The sequence below is a fragment of the Girardinichthys multiradiatus genome, chromosome 6 (assembly GCF_021462225.1).
Source record: "Girardinichthys multiradiatus isolate DD_20200921_A chromosome 6, DD_fGirMul_XY1, whole genome shotgun sequence".
Taxonomy (NCBI): domain Eukaryota; kingdom Metazoa; phylum Chordata; class Actinopteri; order Cyprinodontiformes; family Goodeidae; genus Girardinichthys; species Girardinichthys multiradiatus.
Window position 1 is genome coordinate 32,147,119 of NC_061799.1, and position 16,937 is coordinate 32,164,055.

Consider the following 16,937-nt stretch of genomic DNA (forward strand, 5'->3'; position numbering starts at 1 on the left):
AGTGCAAATACCCCCATTACATTGCCCAGTTTCTGTGTTGTAAAAAAATAAAAATTTTTTAAAGCTTTCTCCATATTCATTGTAAGATATACCCTGTAAAATTCAACTGAAAAACAAACAAATGTGGGAAAATTCAGCAGCTTCAGTAACCTGATTGCCTCATTGTACACCCTTAACATATGGTTTTTAAAAGTGCTTCACATTCAACTTCAACAGTTAGTCTTCTTGTGTACATTGCACTACAGTGAATCTGGCTGACATGAAAAAAAGCTCATTTACATCATTTGGTTTAAGCCAGTGTACAGATAGTTTGCAAAGAGCTTACATAGGGTCAAAATGATGTCATTGTACAACGGTATCAGTCAGATGTAGGGTCTGAAGAAGCCTGTCACTCTGACTGGTGTTGGGACCCAGCCATGGTTACAACATGAAAGTCCGGTACGAACTTTTCTGGAACTTTCAAAATAATCGCATTAACCTACTTCCAGCACAGCCAGGAAAAAGGGGCAACAGCGGACTTCCCGTGACGTCACTGTCCAAATAAAAGCACTGCTCTTGCTACATTCTGTCTCTTCTACGCGGGTCCCCAGGGGTCTGGACAGAGAGACACAGCGTGCTAATGTCTCTTTGCAGGCAAACAGACATAACTCTTCAAACTGGGTCCAAGAGTGTCATATGAACACGCAATCATATGCACTAAGTTAAGTACTGTCGAGGTAGAAAAACTTTACTGGCCGTCCATTAACTCTTACATTACTCCTCAACTCTCATTGACTTTTATTTGGCACCCCAAAGGACAATCCTCAGTCAGAGATCAGTTGTACGTTTCCACAAGTTTATTAAAACCAATCTGAATTCAGAGGGGGAAACATCACACTTACACGGGTACCTGAAAACATCTGTGTGCTGTCTCACTGGGGGCAACCCTTAACAGACCGAAATATTATTTAATAAAATATTAAAATATTAATATTAAATAATGTATTCACATTAATAATCACAACACTGAAGACACTGTTCTATGACAGTTTCATGAAGAGAATGATATGACAACATGTGTTTTCTGTACTATATGGCTAAAATTGGCCAAAACCTTTTGGGAGAATGGGTTGTGAGCTGATAAAATTAAATTCAAACTTTGGGCCAGATTTCCAAAAGGTCTGGCACCAAAACAATGCTGAGTACCAAACGAATATCATACACACAGTGAAACATGGCAGTGGCAGCATTATGATCTGGGTTTACTTTTCTTCAGCTGGAACTGAGGAACTGAGATTTTTGTCATGGTGATTGTAATTATGACCCATTCCAAATACTTGTCAGTGCTGACCTAAAAAACGTTCATGAAGATACTAGACGTTTTGGATTAATCTAGCCAGAGCCATGAACTAAATCTTACATGAATGTAGGGTTACCTGAAGAAGGCTGTGGACAAGAGATGTCCCCTCTATCTAAGGGATTTGGAAGGTAGAGAAGGTAAATATTGTCAAGTCAATATGTGGGGATGTAGTTAAACTCCAACCAAAGATTTTGATTGCAAAGTAAGTAACAAACTGATTAGATCTAGTTTATTATTCTTAACCCCTTTGCCATGCTATAGCAGCAGAATATAGAAATTCTCACATAGGTTTAAGTCTTAACTTTGAGTGGGCCATTCTAACATCAATATGCTTTGATTTAAACCATTCCATTGAAGCTCTGATTGTATGTTAAGGATCTTGTCCTACTGGAAAATTATGGGATTGCAAGGGTGAGTGCAAGGATTTGCATATAGTTAGCTCCATCTGTCTCCCAGTCTATTTTGACCAAATTCCCTGTCCATGGTAAAAAAAAGCATCCCCACAGTAGGTTGCTGCCATCACCATACTTCGCCTTGGAGATGGTGTACTCAGGGGGAAGTACAGTGTTAGTTTTCCAGCCCAAGGATTTTTGTGTTGATCTATCATAAAAAATCCCAATAAAATGCATTGAAGTTTTTGGTTGCAACATGACAATGTGGACAAGTTCAAGGGATATGAGTACTTGAACAAGGCACTGTTTCTTGAGAGGAATGGATGTTGTGCAGCAAAATACAAAATTAAATTTTCAGTCCTTTCACAGAAAACCTTTGACATCAAAAGATTAACAGGTGTTAGAACCAAAGTCAATAACCTGATATTTCTGAAAGGTCCTGTCTCTGTTTGATATGACGAATATTTTAAACTAAATGCAGTGAATTACCGTACATGCAGAAATCTGTTAAATGCTGTCTGCTTCCAGACAAAGCCCCTTGGCAACAAACTACTTTAAATTAAAAAAGAAAAAAAGATCAAAAGACTCAATTTCCGGCTCATCTATTTCAGGGAGGAATGACATGTTAATTGCAGCTAGACACATCAAAGCCCGGTTAAAGCAGAGGCGACTGCTTTCTGTCTGAATGAAGGCAAAGAGCTCGACTGGTCAGAAGATCAAGGAAAGAACCGAGCACACAGCCAAACAGGCTGCAGGATAATGAAGAAATATCAAAGAGCTGAGAAATATATTGCAGAATATAAAGATGGATTTCTGATTACACTTTTGATCCTTTTTTATCTTCTGACAAGTTTCTTTATATTTGTATTGGTGTTCTGTCCCTTCAAGTTAATAAATTCATAGCAATGTTTCAATTAACTTTCAGGAAGAAGGTCTTGGGTTCGAATCCCGGCCTGTGGTCTTTCTACAAGAAGATTGCTTGTTTTGTTCTCCCAATGCATGAGTGGGTTCTCACCGGGTACTCTAGCATCCTCCCACAGTCCAAAAACATGACTGTTAGGGTTAGGGTGTGTGTGTGTGTGTGTGTGTGTGTGTGTGTGTGTGTGTGTGTGTGTGTGTGTGTGTGCGTGTGCATGGTTGTCTGTCCTCTGTGTCTCTTTGTTTCCTGTGATGGACTGGCGAATTGCCCAGGGTGTAAACACCTCTCGCCCAATGATCACAGGAAATAGATCCTGCAAGGAAAAGCGATCTAACTGAATGGATGTTTCCATTAGTCAGTAGTTTTCTCAGAACGAGAATTCAGTGAGGCTTTTCTCAATTGCATTTCAGATGTGACTTGTAAACTTGTAGCAACACAGTGTTTAATCAACTCCTCATCATATACGTAATTACCTCAGACAATGCAATGTTTACAAAAAACACTGAGTGACAAACTTCTGTGAAGAACAATATATGGTTGACTCAATGTTAAAAACCAATAGATTGACTAGAAAGAGGATAGCGTCCAAGGACAGTAGCGTCTGGTCTGGCTGGCTTCCTTATTCCTCAACCGTGGGTCCTTTGTCCTCTATCCCTATATCCCGCAGCCCTGTCTGCTTCACCGCTCATCCCAACCTCATTTCTTTCTCATCCATTATTTCTACCTCTTCCATCCATGTTCCCTACCTCCCCTCTGTCTTACCTTTCATCCCTACCAATTTCCCAATAATCCATCATTTCTACGTCCTGCAATCCTTATCCCTCATCCATGACCCCAACTCCTATCTCATGTCCCTCTCCTTCTGCAGTTCTAAATCCTGCAGTCTTCATTCCTACCCCTATCCCTTATTCTTACCTCATATCTCTAACCCCTCCTCAATTCTTTGCTCTGCATCCCTTAACCCTACCTCCATACACTCACTGTCTCTACCTTTCCCCATATATTCCTTCTCAACATCTCATCCATTTTTACCTGTTCCTTCCTGTATTTGGGTGGGTCCTCATCTAGTTTCGAGAGTAGATGTCCTGTAAACAACCCCCACTGCCTGTCTCTGTCGCCTCCAGCAGCAAGCCTCCCCAGATGTTTCCAACGAAATTCACTTAAAAACGTCTCCTACAACATCTACAATTTGGTTGCTGTGCTGTGTGTACATTGCTGTGGTTTAGTTCTTGCTGCAGTGAAAGTGGAGGCAAACACATAATTGAGTGCAAAAGGCATCTGTTGTTCTGACTTAGAGCAGTAATTATCACTAAAGGAGCATTAAAGAGAGCTTTTTGTTGGTTTTTGTTTGAATTGCTAAAAGTGGGTTATTGTGTTGAATTAATAATGCAAAAGCAACAGAATCAGTTTGAACTGCTGATTGTGAAGCACAAAAGAGCTAAAAATTTATTTTTTTAGCAATTCCTCAACCTGCTCAGAGTTTTTGTCTCCACTTGAGGGCAGCACAGGAACCTGTTCAGGGTGTCAGGCTGCAAAGGTACTGTATAATGTGAACTCTTGGTAAAATTAAATAGATAAATAGATAACCCAACATGAAGTTATTACAGTATCCTCATTTTGAGCTTTCCTTCCCATTATCAGGCATTTGGCTCCTTTATTTCATGTGTGCATTAAGAAAAAGAAAGTTGTGAATGTTAAAAAATAAAGGAGGTAAATTTCATCGTCTGGTCATTAATGTTTCCTATACAAAAAATGTGGATTTCCATCCAGCATATTGTTGCTTTTCCGAAATGAAGGACTCGTTTCAGTTGCACATCTAAAAGAAGATGTTGTGTAACAGCAGCAGCAAAGACTCACATGCCAACGCATATTCAGCCACGCTATTGATGCCCCTGCAGCTGTGCACACATACATAGACTGTATGTTACTAAAGAAGGGCGAGAAAAGGCCAGAAACATGTGCACATGAGCTTGAGAATGTTTCCTGCTGCTAAGAGATGACTGGGGTCAAAACCTCAAGGACGATCTCTCACCAAAACTGAACGGACCGCTCTAGGGATTTGACTCATGGCTTTGTTCAAGGAATGTACAAAAGAGAGTTGTTTTTAAATACATAGGATAGGAAACCATAACAGTAGTCCTTGTAGTTTATTTTACTCATGCTAGATATGGGGAGTTTATGGTTGAATCAGTAAAAGATCTGTGGTTGTCAATTGTGTTGGACAAAAACAGTACAATGTCCTTATAAATGAGTAAAATGAAAATCTGTCAAATCTTGTTACACTTTTGTTGATTGTTCAAATAATGAACAATGAAGTCCAAAACAACTTTAAAGAAGAAATGTTGTTGCATTTGTGGGCAAAATGGGAAAGCTTGCAAGCCTGTGAACACCATCCCAAGTGTTTTGCTGCAAGAGGGACAGGTATACCTCACAAAATAAATGGCATTATGAGGAAAGAAAGGTATGTGGAAATATTGAGACAACATCTCAAGACATCAGCGAGAAAGGTCAAGCTTGGGCACAGAGGGGTCTTCCAAACAGACCATAACCCATCCAATAAGGTCAATGTTTTGGATTTGACTGCACAAAGGTCTGATCTATTGGCAATTCTGGGTAGAGCTGTAAAGGCAGCCTACAAACCTGACCCAGTTACACCTGTTCTGTCTGGGGGAATAGGCCAAACTATTGTGAGGACCTTCTGGAAGATACCAAGGCACAGTTTAAAAGCTTCCTCCAGCAAAGGAAATGTATGTAAAGCTCTGTATGTAAACCGAGTAAAAAAATATTCTCTGTCTGCTTATTCTGGCATTTAGCAACAAGAAATATTTTTGGTAGTCATAAATGAGCCAAAACAGGACATTTTAGTCTGATTCAATGTCAGCAAACAATAAGATTTGTTTGCTTTTCCTCTACAGACCCGGTGATATCTGAAGAAGTTGTCAGCCTTCATTGATTTGGTTGCTCCCACTCATTTATGTTACTGACACAACAGGCTTTCTTTATTCTAGACAAACTTAATATAATTCTTTTAGAAAATGTTTTGTTAGTTTTAGATTTGGATCTGTCCAACAAGAGTAAATTGTTTAGCAAACCTAAACTCAACAGATTTGTGTTATCTGAGCTTATTTTACCTTGAAGCCAGTCAATCATGTGTCTTGGTTGTGTAACATCTTGTTCATTATCCATTAACTGAAAAGCATTTTACTGTTTGGTTAAAGCAGATATTGTATGTAGGTTTCCACCAACAAAGAAGGCCTTTCAGCCCCCGGTTGGTTTTAGAGCAGAAGGTCATACTTCAGATGAAACTTCTCTTCAGTTCGTTCTGAATGTCCTAACCATGCTGCTGGAAGGTGGTTTCTTTTGTTAGAAACCTGTCCGTTTCATATTATAGTTTAACCAAGCAACATCTTTACAGAGATTATCATTTTTAGATCCATAGGAGATAAAAATGTCCTTCACCCTTTTAGGTTCAGAATGAAGCTTCTGAACATCCATGAAACCTCAGAACTGAGAGAGATTTCATCAACTAAGATAGAAACAATCATGTTAACCTGCAGTTTGCATGGACCATTTAAGATATATTATCTAAGCTAGTGCAGAAGGAGAAGAGACAAATAGATAAATGGTAATTTATAGATTTTACAAACAAACGCTGTTGTTTTCACCTACTGTTTTGTAACAGGCGCTTATGTAATGTTTTTTCCAAAAGCACCCGCCTGCAGGTTTCTATGTGTCTGTGCCTTTTATAATATTGTTTTTGGATTAAACTGCTTGAACTTTCACTCCACGTTTTATTAATCTTCAGTCACCTGTAAAGTTATTTTAGATTAGTTTCTATAAAGTTGAAACTTGATCATTTCTCTCCTGGCAGCAGTTAGTGGGCTGCATATAAACTAAATATAAAATTAACCTTAAAAAATTAAAAGATTAAAATATTTTGTCTTTTGGGTCAACCTTTGGGCCTGCTTCAAAACAAGTTTTCCTTTTTTTATCACATGGTTGAAAGTTTAAACAACAAACAAACATTGGAAACTGTAGTGAGTTATACATGGACTTTAAAAAGTCTAAGTTGTGTTTTAATAATAAGGCTTTTATAACAAGAACCATTCACATTTTGTTATTTGGACAGTATTAAAAACGTTTTAGGATCAAAGTTTAATAAATTCTGGAGATACAAATAGGCAGTTGGTCAAATTTAGTAACCAAATACATTTAGGGGGAAATTAGTTTTATGTTTCCCCTAAAATTTGATCCTGCTTACAGAAGTCTGCAGCTTTCAGAGAAATAAAAACTACAGTTTATTTTATACATTTTAAATACATGTCTAAAGCTCTACATCTGTTGAGTTAAAATAAGTTAAATAAGTTAAAATTGTGTGCCAGGCTACATAATGAACATGATGTAACTCAACTTTGTGGAGGTGTCAGCTGAATATATTTGGTAGGAGTCTGTTTGAACAGGTGCCAGCTCTCCCTCCCGCTCTTCATCATAAAACAAGGAGGGGCTCAACAATGTCATCGATCACAAAGTCGTAGATCACCAGACGTGGAGCACTACTGCTGATTTCAAATAGGTGAGCAGACAGCATCTTCCTCATTCAGCTGGTTTTTGCCTATCATCTTTAAGCTGCTTTTCTCTGTTTTACTCCATGCAGATTGAAGGGAGAATATGAAGGCTGTGCAGGCTCTTACTTTGACTGTGTTGCTTGTTGCTGGAGCAAGCACTCAACTTCTGAAGCCTGGAAAATGTCCCAGTCCTGCAGTCCAGGCCAACTTTGATGCTTCCAAGGTGAGCAAAGTATTTCCTAATCTGGATTTTATGAGAGGAGATAAACTCAACGTCCAGTGATGTAACAGGAACTAAATGTTTTTTTATTTTTGTTTGGTGTATGATATATTTGGTGCCTCTTCAGTATCTTGGCAAATGGTATGGGATCCGGAAGCTTCCAACAAGCTTCCAGAAAGGTCAGTGCTCCACTGCCAACTACACCCTGGAGGGTCCCGGAGTCATTGGAGTCCTCAACAGTGAGTTGCTGTGAGTAAAACTGTCTCCTTGTTTTGGATATCATCATGAAAACAAGAAAACGAGGTACTTTATAAATGAGGAAAACTGACTCACTTTTTATTATTTACCAACAGTGATGATGGAACCATCAGCTCTGCTGTTGGCTCTGCCAAAGTTAAGGACCCTACTGAGCCTGCCAAGTTGGAGGTCTCCTTCTCTGAAGGTAAACAAGTTTAAACTTCAAACTACTTTAAGAAATAACTCTGTAAATGGGGTCCTGCCGCTTTGACTCTAGAGTTCGTCTTTTTGTTGCAGACTCTCCTCCTGGTCCATACTGGGTTCTGTCCTCCGACTATGACGGCCACTCTCTGGTATACAGCTGCACAGATTACGGCCTGTTCCACAAGGAGCTGTCCTGGATCATGAGCAGGGAGTCCACTCTGCCTGAAGAGACCATTGAGAAGCTGCTCAACACCTTGTCTTCTATCGGCGTCAGCGTGGACAAGATGGTCCCCACCATTCAGGACGAGAGTTACTGCAGCGCCATGAACGAATGAGCTGAGATGCTCCTGTGAGACGGGTCAAGCTTGAGTTAAAAAGCACTGCTGCATGCAGGTTGTCATTGTTCCTATGATGTGCAAAGTCATGATCATCATATTTTTTAAACAATGTATCTTCTTATGCTTAATTTGCATTTTATATTTTGGGAATAAATCTACTGATTCTTGTTTTCCAAAAAGCATTTTTGATTTAATTCTTTTCAGTTAATTCTAATAATGTGGTTTGATTTGAAAGTCAGTTTAAACTGTAAAAGCTAGATGTCAGGCCAGTTTTAATGTCTTTATGTCAAATATTGAAAACAATATACAGATTGTTTTTCTAAAGCTGTTTTGATTTGTGATTGGGTTTATTGTTCTGTTGGAACACCTAACTTTCCACCATCTGGCTGTTGAAGTTGAAGATTTTGTTTGTTAGACCTCCTCCGTTATTCCATCCACTTTATGCAATGTAAATTAAGCAAGTGAGTAAATAAGCACATTTTTATTAGAAAGCATTTATCACATAAAAACCACAAAGTGCTAAAGCAAAGTGAAAAACCACACCTACATTTCTGCACAAGTACCTCAGAGGCAGAGCGCGCACACCATAAACAGAGGCTATGAGTCCAAGACGCAGACCTCCGGGGTTCAATTTTTGACTCTGGGACATTTGTTGCATGTCTTCCAACCTTCTCTTTCTCTCCATATATTGTGAAACAAAGGTCACAAAAGTGCCACAAAATAAACCAAAATCACAGCAAGATGCCTTCTCCAAATCAAACACCGATCTTTGTCTCTCCTGACCATGAAACCTCCCTCCAGAAGGCATTTAGCTTGTGCACATGAGCAGCTCCAAATGTAAGGCAAACTTGAACGTGCTTTTTTTTTTGGTCAGCACCCACTCCGTCTATAGTGATGTTAAACTCTGGTGCTCCAGCAGCGCCCAGTTTAGGAAAAGTTTGAACCTTGGTGGTTTCTGGGTTGTTCTTAAAAACCATAACCAATTTCCTACCATCTGAGGGTGATAGTATGAGTCTGATTTTAGAGGTTGGTTGTGACACATGGGCTAACTTATAATACATATAAGTTGTAAATGGACTGGATTTAAATAGCTCTTTTCTAGTCATACCAACCGCTCTAAGCACTTTAAACTAGAGCCACATTCACCTAGTCACACACATTTATACACCAATAGGCAGATTGGTAGGGAACTTTGGGTTTGTGACAGTAGGAAGCTGGAATTGAACCAACAACTTTCAGATTGAAAGACAACCAGTTTCCACATACAACGCCATAACTTTTTTGTTTGAAGACATCTTTAACTTTACCTGTGTGTTTCTTCCGACTGGAAGTAATATTGACATTTTGTTGTAGTGTAGCCAGAGTCCCGACTTCAGTCCTCTCAGAAACAAACTTCTTGGTTTAGAGAATATTATTTTAAACCAAAATCTGCTGGAAGTACGAATAATTTACTTTAATTGTTTGAACTGATGGTCTTGGAATCTGTTTAGAAATCTGAAATGCTTTCCAAGCTTGTGTAATTTATCAACATTCGTTGAATTCCTTGTCCTTTTCCATTGTTCTGAGGATATGTTAAAAAAGTCTTGTCAAGATAAAAGGCATTTCACATCTTATAGTGTCTGTTATTTAAGGATTTAGGTGAATGTATGTATTTTTAAGGCTGTAAATGGTAGTTTATCATTAAATATTTACTGACGTGACACTGTGGCAGAATCATTTCCATTAGAAAATCACTTATTACATACAACCCTCACAAGAATATGCAGAACTACACAACCGACACCTCGTTGTTTGTTTTAAGTAATGTGCTTATTAAAATAAGCATAAATTAAACATTCTTCATCAAAAGCACAACCTGTTTAGCATTAATTTAATGGTTCATGACACTACAGTAATCTACATCCTGGTTGGTGGTCAGCAGCTTGTCCACACTGACTCCGATGGACAGCAGGATGCTGTGCAGCTCCTCGACGGTCTCGTCGGGCAGAGTGGGCCGCCTGCTCAGGATCCAAACAAAGTCAGCATGGAGCACACTGAGGTCGGTACAGCTGTAGACCAGAGCGTAGTTGTCGTAGTCTGTGGACAGAACCCAGTAAGGAGCAGGAGGAGAGTCTAGAAAGTAAAAAGACACAGCACGATTAAATACACAACTGAAATAAGGTTTAAAACAGTCAATAAGTGTGAAAACTAAATGAGGGTCTGTACCCTCAAAGAAGTAGACCAGCAGCTTGGCAGGCTCAGCGGGGTCGGGTTTGGCAATACCGGTGATTTCATCAACAGTCCCATTCGCACTAAAACATAAACAAAAAGCTTTAACCTGTGAGTTAAATCAGTCTTTATAAATAAAGCTGATCAAATGAGAATAAATAAATTTTACAGCAGCTCCCTGTTGAGGACTCCAACAACACCAGGACTCTGTAGACTGTAGGTGGCAGTGCTGCACTGGCCTTCCTGAAACATGTGGGGCATCCTCTGGATTTCATACCATTTACCAAGATACTGCAAAACAAGTGTATTCACAGTTAACAGAAAGCCGCATCATGTTCTGCTGCTCTATGCTTACTGGACAAGCATTCTTAATCTAAATGATTTCTTATGTTGCACTTTAATATTCACCCTTGCAGCATCAAACTTCTCCTGAACTGCAGCATTGGGACATCTGTCAGGCATGACGACCTGAGCGTTGGCTGCCAGAACAGACAGCAGAGTGAAGGAGAACACCTGGATGAAACTCATTTTCTCTAGAAAAAAGTAGAACAAAGTTATTCCATTTTCTTAAATACTTTTTCTAAATCTGCACAAATTAAGCTATGCCATAACAAAAAACGCAGGATTAGATCACAGTTCTTTTCCTACCTGTTTTGCTGGGTAGCAGTGACTTTCAGCGTTGTCCTGATGCATTTATAGTGGAAATCTGCTGCTGCCCCTTGATCTGATTTCCAAGTAACGTTTTCTTTAGAAACGTGTGAGATTTTTGGCACCTGTTCATGTGAAGATATACAGACTCTCACTAAACACGGACCTTGGCGGCTGAACAAATATGTTTTGAACTAATGGTCACAATACATTAGGTAACTGGGAGGTATAGATAACAGAAATTATTTGTGAGGCCAAGTGTGTGACAGTGTGTACTATGTAATAGCTTTTACTGTCCTTCTACTGTTATTTTAACTGTTATTTTAAATGATAGCTTTGGAAGAAGTAAAATATTTAAAGTAAATTATATAAACAGATATTTAAAAATTACCGAAAGGTAAACAAAGTTTTCTTTTTTTATATTTTCTTTTGCAGCATCAGTGGCCTTTATTTTTCTCAGTTTTTCAACAGTAAGCTGACAGGAAAGAGGGAAAAGACATGCAGCAAAGGTCGCCTGGGCCAGGAGTTGAAGCCACCACAGGCTGCGTTTAGGACCAAACCTCTGAAAATGGGTCACACATTTTACCCCTGCGGCACTGCCACACTCACAAAACTTATTTTTAAGAAATAAATCTGTAAGAACATAGATAATATGCAAGGAACCCCAATGAGAACATTTGCAAGAAAGGGTTTAGGAGCTAATTTTGATGAGTACAATCCTATTTCCAAAAGGGTTAAAATAATAAAATTCTTTATTTTGTAACAGAATTCTGTTAAAATGAATAACAGTTGGTCAATACTAAATATAAATATCACTTTCATAAAATCTTTCAGAATTAAAAATCTGAAACGTGATCAAGCCTTTATTACTAGAGGCTAATTACAACTTTTATTCCATTTTTCAGACTTTAGAGTAGCTTTATATATCTAATTAAATTGTTCTAGTTTTTGAGTCCACAAGATTATTTGGGATTTGGCTTTTATGTTTTTCACCAGCTGCAATGGACTGGTGACCTGTCCAGGGTGTACCCCATCTCCCTCATAGACCACTGGAGATGGGCACCAGCTCCTCTGTGACCCTGTACGGAAGAAGCTGGTATAGAACATGGATGGATAGATGGTTTTTTACCAGTCCTAAGGCAAGATATGAATACTTGTAGAGTCATTAGAGGAAAAATAACTTTCAAAAGATTATAGAAATTTACTAATATTTATATTTACACATCCATTTAAAGTGCAGGTAAACACTGAAATTTCATGAATGGTTTGGTGTAGTATTAAAACACAGAGTGGATGTTTTAGAAAAATTCAGCCTTCAATTTTAGCTCATTTATTCAAGGGAGAAAAAAAAATCCCACATTAAGAAACATTTTGTAATTAACAAATCACCAGTGCCCCACTTGTTGGCACCCCTAACAATTCTTATAAAATGAATGTAACTGAAGGCATTTTTACTTTACTTTTAAATACATTTTTAGGGTGTCTAGAAACTTTTAATTAGCAATCCTTGTTTTTTTGTTTAACTGGAACAAAAATATGATGTAACAACAGGAAAGATAGTTGAACTTTCAAATACAGTAGATGAGTGTTCATCTTTATTACTGAGGAAGTGAAAAACATAAAGGGCTGCTTGCCTAAATTTGCCCATATGTGCACTCAAAGCAATTAAGAAGTTTAAAACATCTGGAACCGAGATGCATACGGCCTTTAGGGTTGATGGAAACAAATTATAAATCCGGCCAGGTGTTTACTAGATGTATGATGGCCTCCACCAGTAAATGGATCATCATCGGATGTTTCAGTAGGATAGCAATCCAAAGAATATGGCCAAATCAACACAGAAATGGTTTGCCGCCAGAAAATCCAGCTTCTTCCACAAGCATCTCAGTCTACAGATCTAAGTCCTGTAAAAAAAAAAACTGTGAAAGGAGGTGAAGAGAAGAGATGACCCTGGACTCTGGACTTTGTGCAAAGAGGAACGGACTCAGATCCGTCTCTCTGAATACTCCAACTTTCTGAAATGTTACAGAAGAAGACTAAGTGATGTGATCCTGACAAAAGCTGGCTTTACAAAGCAGGGATGCTGATAACAGTGGCAATAGTAATTTTGTTAAAGACAAGCATTTGAAAGTGTATTTTTTTCTTTATTTAGGGATTTTTACCCCATCTTTACCACAGAGCTTTATTTTACAATTAAAATACCTAGTACATATAATACTGACAGGTATACTAATAAGTGGTTTACGAGAACATTTTCTGAGAAACAAGCCTGTTAATAAATGTAAGGACCGCTTTACATAATAGTATACCATGCCTAGTTATTATTCATTTTTCTTTTGAAAATATCCTTTACATTGTCAGATATTAAGCTACAGGGGTTCCCTTTGATAAAAAGAAAGATTGCTTCCTTTTGTGATGAAATAGACTAATGTCTAAACAGAAAACTACATGGCACTTCATATTGTCACAATAATCAGCTGCCAAACAAGATTTTCCCCTAAGGCGTGAAAGACATAAGGCTTCCAAATTAGAGGGATTACAGCTCAGGTACAGGTTGTCATTTGACAGTGGCAGGAAATGCAGTTGATCCGGACTCCAGACTTTTACTGTATTTACAAGATGGACGTTGTCTCCTCTTCACTGAGAGAATTTATAGCCGTGGTTGTTTGTTGAGGTTAAACCGGCTCTGATCCCTTCGCCTCACTGTGACTCCATAATGCTGGGTGCAAACAACACGGACAGAAATCCCTTATAAAAAGCTTACACCTGGGAGATTCTTAAATTAGCGGTTTAGATGTCCTAAGACCCTGTTCTCCTAATTCCTAAGTCTGTTATTTGTGGTTTCTGCTCTGCTTTTTTCCGGAAAAATCCACTTTACTTCTGTATGCTAACATGCAGGCGCATCTCAGTAAATTAGAACATTATTAAAAAGTTTATTTATTTCTGTAATTCAGTTCAAAATGTGAAACTCATTTATTATCTAGATTTATTACACACAGTGATATATAGACATCAACATTTTATCCTTCCACTCAACTTTCCCTTAACATGCTTGGATACAGCACTCTATCAACAGCCACCATCTTTGGCAATGACCTCTTGTGACTTACCATCCTTGTGGATTGTGACTCTCTGCTTAAAGGGGATAACTTCTGACATGTTTAGACATTTAAATCCCTTCTGTTTGTAATACTGATATAGTTTTTACTTCTGAAACTGCAACAGATCTAAATCATTTTTATATTTTCATTCAACCTAATTGCAGAAAAAGAATTAGGTTTCTTTAAATTTAAGTATGCGCACCATATTGTTTCAATTACGCAGAAGTAACCTGCTGCAAAATTCGTCTGATGTATGATTTGCTTTTAATAATCAGTCCAAGAAGTATATCAGTAAATGCTTAATTCCATGATAAACCTGACAAAAACCTAGTCCAGACAGAGCCAAGACCTGTTGAAAGGCCATAAAATGTCTCACATTAGCTAAACATACAAAAAATACAGAGAGTTCAGATACCGAAGAATCTCACTGTCAAAGTATCATAAACATGTTTTTTCTCTTGCTGTGTTTTGGGAAACTGAAGCTAGTGGGCACCAAACCCCCCAACCCAGCCACACCGCCAACTCAAGCCATGCAGGGCAAGTCCAGGACCCAGTCAACACCCCGGACCGACCCCCGCAGCAGGATCGCGCAGCACCTTGCATGAGAGACCCCCCCAGAGTCCCCAACACACCTGGCAGACAACTGCCCACCTTGGCAGCCGGGACTGTGAAGCACCAGGGTAGGGAGGGCACATTACCATCCCACCTTGTGAGCTACCCACTGGGAGGTCAAGAAATAGAGATGCCCACCATACCGTAGCATCGTCTCTGCGGCCCACGGTCGGCCCGACACATTCCCGGAGGCCATTGGCTAAACCAACAGGAGACCATCCCGGGATGTGGTCAGAGAGGTCACACAAACAACCACACCTAGGATGGTAGTCCCCCCAACACGCAGGCCCTGGCAGGTGCACCCAGCCTACAAACCCATCTGTCCAGCCGGGCATAACCCGAAACCCTTAACCCTTAACCCAAAACCCCAAACCCTATTGGTCCCCACCCAGGAACAGTACCAGGCCGATTCCAGCATTCCCACACCCATTAACCCTGGATGTCAAAACAGCAAACCCATACCCTGTATACCAATAAGTGATATATTTAATTATATTCAAACCAATATCCTTCCTGTTTCCTTCCAAAAATATCCTAATGTATTGAACATGACTGCATGTGGGGCATGGCGCTGGTGGTGAAGGGGTTAAGTGTGCAACCATGTGAAGAGGCTATAGTCCTCGGTGCGGCTGTCCAGGGTTTAAGTCCCGGACCTAGTGACCTTTGCCAAATGTTTCCCCCTCTCTTGGCCCCTTTTTCCTGTTTACCTACTATCAAACAATGAAAAATAAAGGCCTCTAGTGCCACAAATAAGTAGAAAAAAAAGAATATGACTGTATGTACTTTAAAGAAGGTTGTCATACATACTGTTCTTCAATACACAGTTTCACATTAAGTTGTAATACAGAAGCATCAGCATGTTTTCTTTGTCCATGCTCAGGAGTAAAAAAAGGCTTTTGTAGCTGTATGGAAACATTCATTTCAGTGAGGATACTTCCTTGTGAACAAAACTGATCTGTTATACAGATAAATAAAGTAATGTATAAAGTACAGTAACTATTTCTAGTTGTTCTGGACCATAGTTGTTCTCAGCATTCTTAGTAGTCAGATGTAATAGGAGAGCAAACAAACTTTTAAACGTAACTTGTCAAAGTTAACGCATGTATGACTGCTCCATGTGTCCTTTGTGTGAAACATCCAATGTTCATAATAATATATGAATCTACAGAATACATTAAGACTGCATGGATATTTGTTCATGCCAAGGGCTAAGTCTTTTCGTTGTCCGATGAGCTAACCCCTCCCTTCTACTTCCCTATTTCTAGGGGGATTGCTCAATCCAGCTCTCCATCCAACGGGTCCGGACTTCCCTAAACCTAGAACGTCTTACTAAGCAGGTTTACTGGAAAATCTGTTTAAGCTGGTGTCGGGAAATGACTCTCCTAACCTCTAACATCCTATCTTTTCCAGAAGTCTTGCCTTTCTTCAACTGGTGGCTTGGACAACTGAGTAGTCCACAGCAGTTATCCACACCTCGACAGTCACTTCTGTTAACGGCTGCTCATTGCCTATTTTACAACTTGCAATTGGTATATGGGTTAGGTTGATTTAAGTGGCTCGGCACCAGCCCCAAGGGCACTGTTTTAACTGGTTTGGCTTAAGGCAACCTATAAAAACCTCCTAAAATCATTTGGAACCAGGCAACAAGACTTTTTACCACCAACAAAAAACCCAAAAATAAGGTGACACAAATAATTGACTGTCCACAATAAATCTAGAATTTTATATGCTTTCTTTAATTAGTAATGCTTTTGCAGGGGTCAGTAACAGCTTAAAAATCAGCAAAACTTAATAATTTGAATAATAGAAATAAATCAATCAACTTAACCTATCTTTCTCTAATGCTGAAACTGGTAAGGCTGAAGAGGCTTTGGAGATGGAGGCCCAACATGGATCCGAATGGAATGATTTCTTCAGAAGGCAATGAGTGATTGTCTTCTTGGGTGAAAGGCAAATCTTCAGTTTTCTTCCTCTAAGTGGACAGGCGCTGATGCTCGGGGTTTCGATGGTCATGTTGGAAAAAAAACAAAAATTTTAAAAATTTAAAAAACAGAAACTTTGTTGTGTTTCAAAAGTCGGTAGCTTCCAGAGGCTGAATAGTTGAAGGAAACCGTTGAGGTGTAATTGAGGTTGGTTCAGGACTTCCAGAAGTCT

At 39.1% G+C, this 16,937-nt stretch overlaps 2 protein-coding genes across 2 annotated transcripts; one reads left to right on the top strand and one right to left on the bottom strand.

Moving 5' to 3' along the window:
- Positions 1-7,090: 7,090 nt before the first annotated feature.
- On the top strand, positions 7,091-8,542 carry apoda.2 (apolipoprotein Da, duplicate 2). The gene is made up of 5 exons (XM_047367468.1): positions 7,091-7,223; positions 7,305-7,438; positions 7,563-7,684; positions 7,789-7,877; positions 7,970-8,542. The coding sequence occupies exons 2-5, from the start codon at positions 7,319-7,321 to the stop codon at positions 8,209-8,211; spliced, it is 573 nt and encodes a 190-aa protein (XP_047223424.1). The 5' UTR covers positions 7,091-7,223; positions 7,305-7,318; the 3' UTR covers positions 8,212-8,542.
- A 1,525-nt stretch (positions 8,543-10,067) lies between these two features.
- Positions 10,068-11,191, bottom strand: LOC124869551 (apolipoprotein D-like). The gene is made up of 5 exons (XM_047367469.1): positions 11,071-11,191; positions 10,831-10,955; positions 10,592-10,713; positions 10,420-10,505; positions 10,068-10,326 (listed from the first exon to the last, which is right to left on the bottom strand). Exons 2-5 carry the CDS (start codon positions 10,948-10,950, stop codon positions 10,085-10,087), a joined length of 570 nt encoding a protein of 189 aa, XP_047223425.1. The 5' UTR covers positions 10,951-10,955; positions 11,071-11,191; the 3' UTR covers positions 10,068-10,084.
- Between the last annotated feature and the right edge of the window lie 5,746 nt (positions 11,192-16,937).

Coding starts and splice junctions, on each gene's coding strand:
- LOC124869551 (XM_047367469.1), bottom strand. CDS start 10,950: ATGAGTTTCATCCAGGTGTTCTCCTTCACTCTGCTGTCTGTTCTGGCA. Junction 10,714..10,830: donor AGAAGTTTGATGCTGCAAGG/GTGAATATTAAA, acceptor CTTGTTTTGCAG/TATCTTGGTAAATGGTATGA. Junction 10,506..10,591: donor GTCCTCAACAGGGAGCTGCT/GTAAAATTTATT, acceptor TTTATGTTTTAG/TGCGAATGGGACTGTTGATG.
- apoda.2 (XM_047367468.1), top strand. CDS start 7,319: ATGAAGGCTGTGCAGGCTCTTACTTTGACTGTGTTGCTTGTTGCTGGA. Junction 7,439..7,562: donor CCAACTTTGATGCTTCCAAG/GTGAGCAAAGTA, acceptor GTGCCTCTTCAG/TATCTTGGCAAATGGTATGG. Junction 7,878..7,969: donor GGAGGTCTCCTTCTCTGAAG/GTAAACAAGTTT, acceptor TTTTTGTTGCAG/ACTCTCCTCCTGGTCCATAC.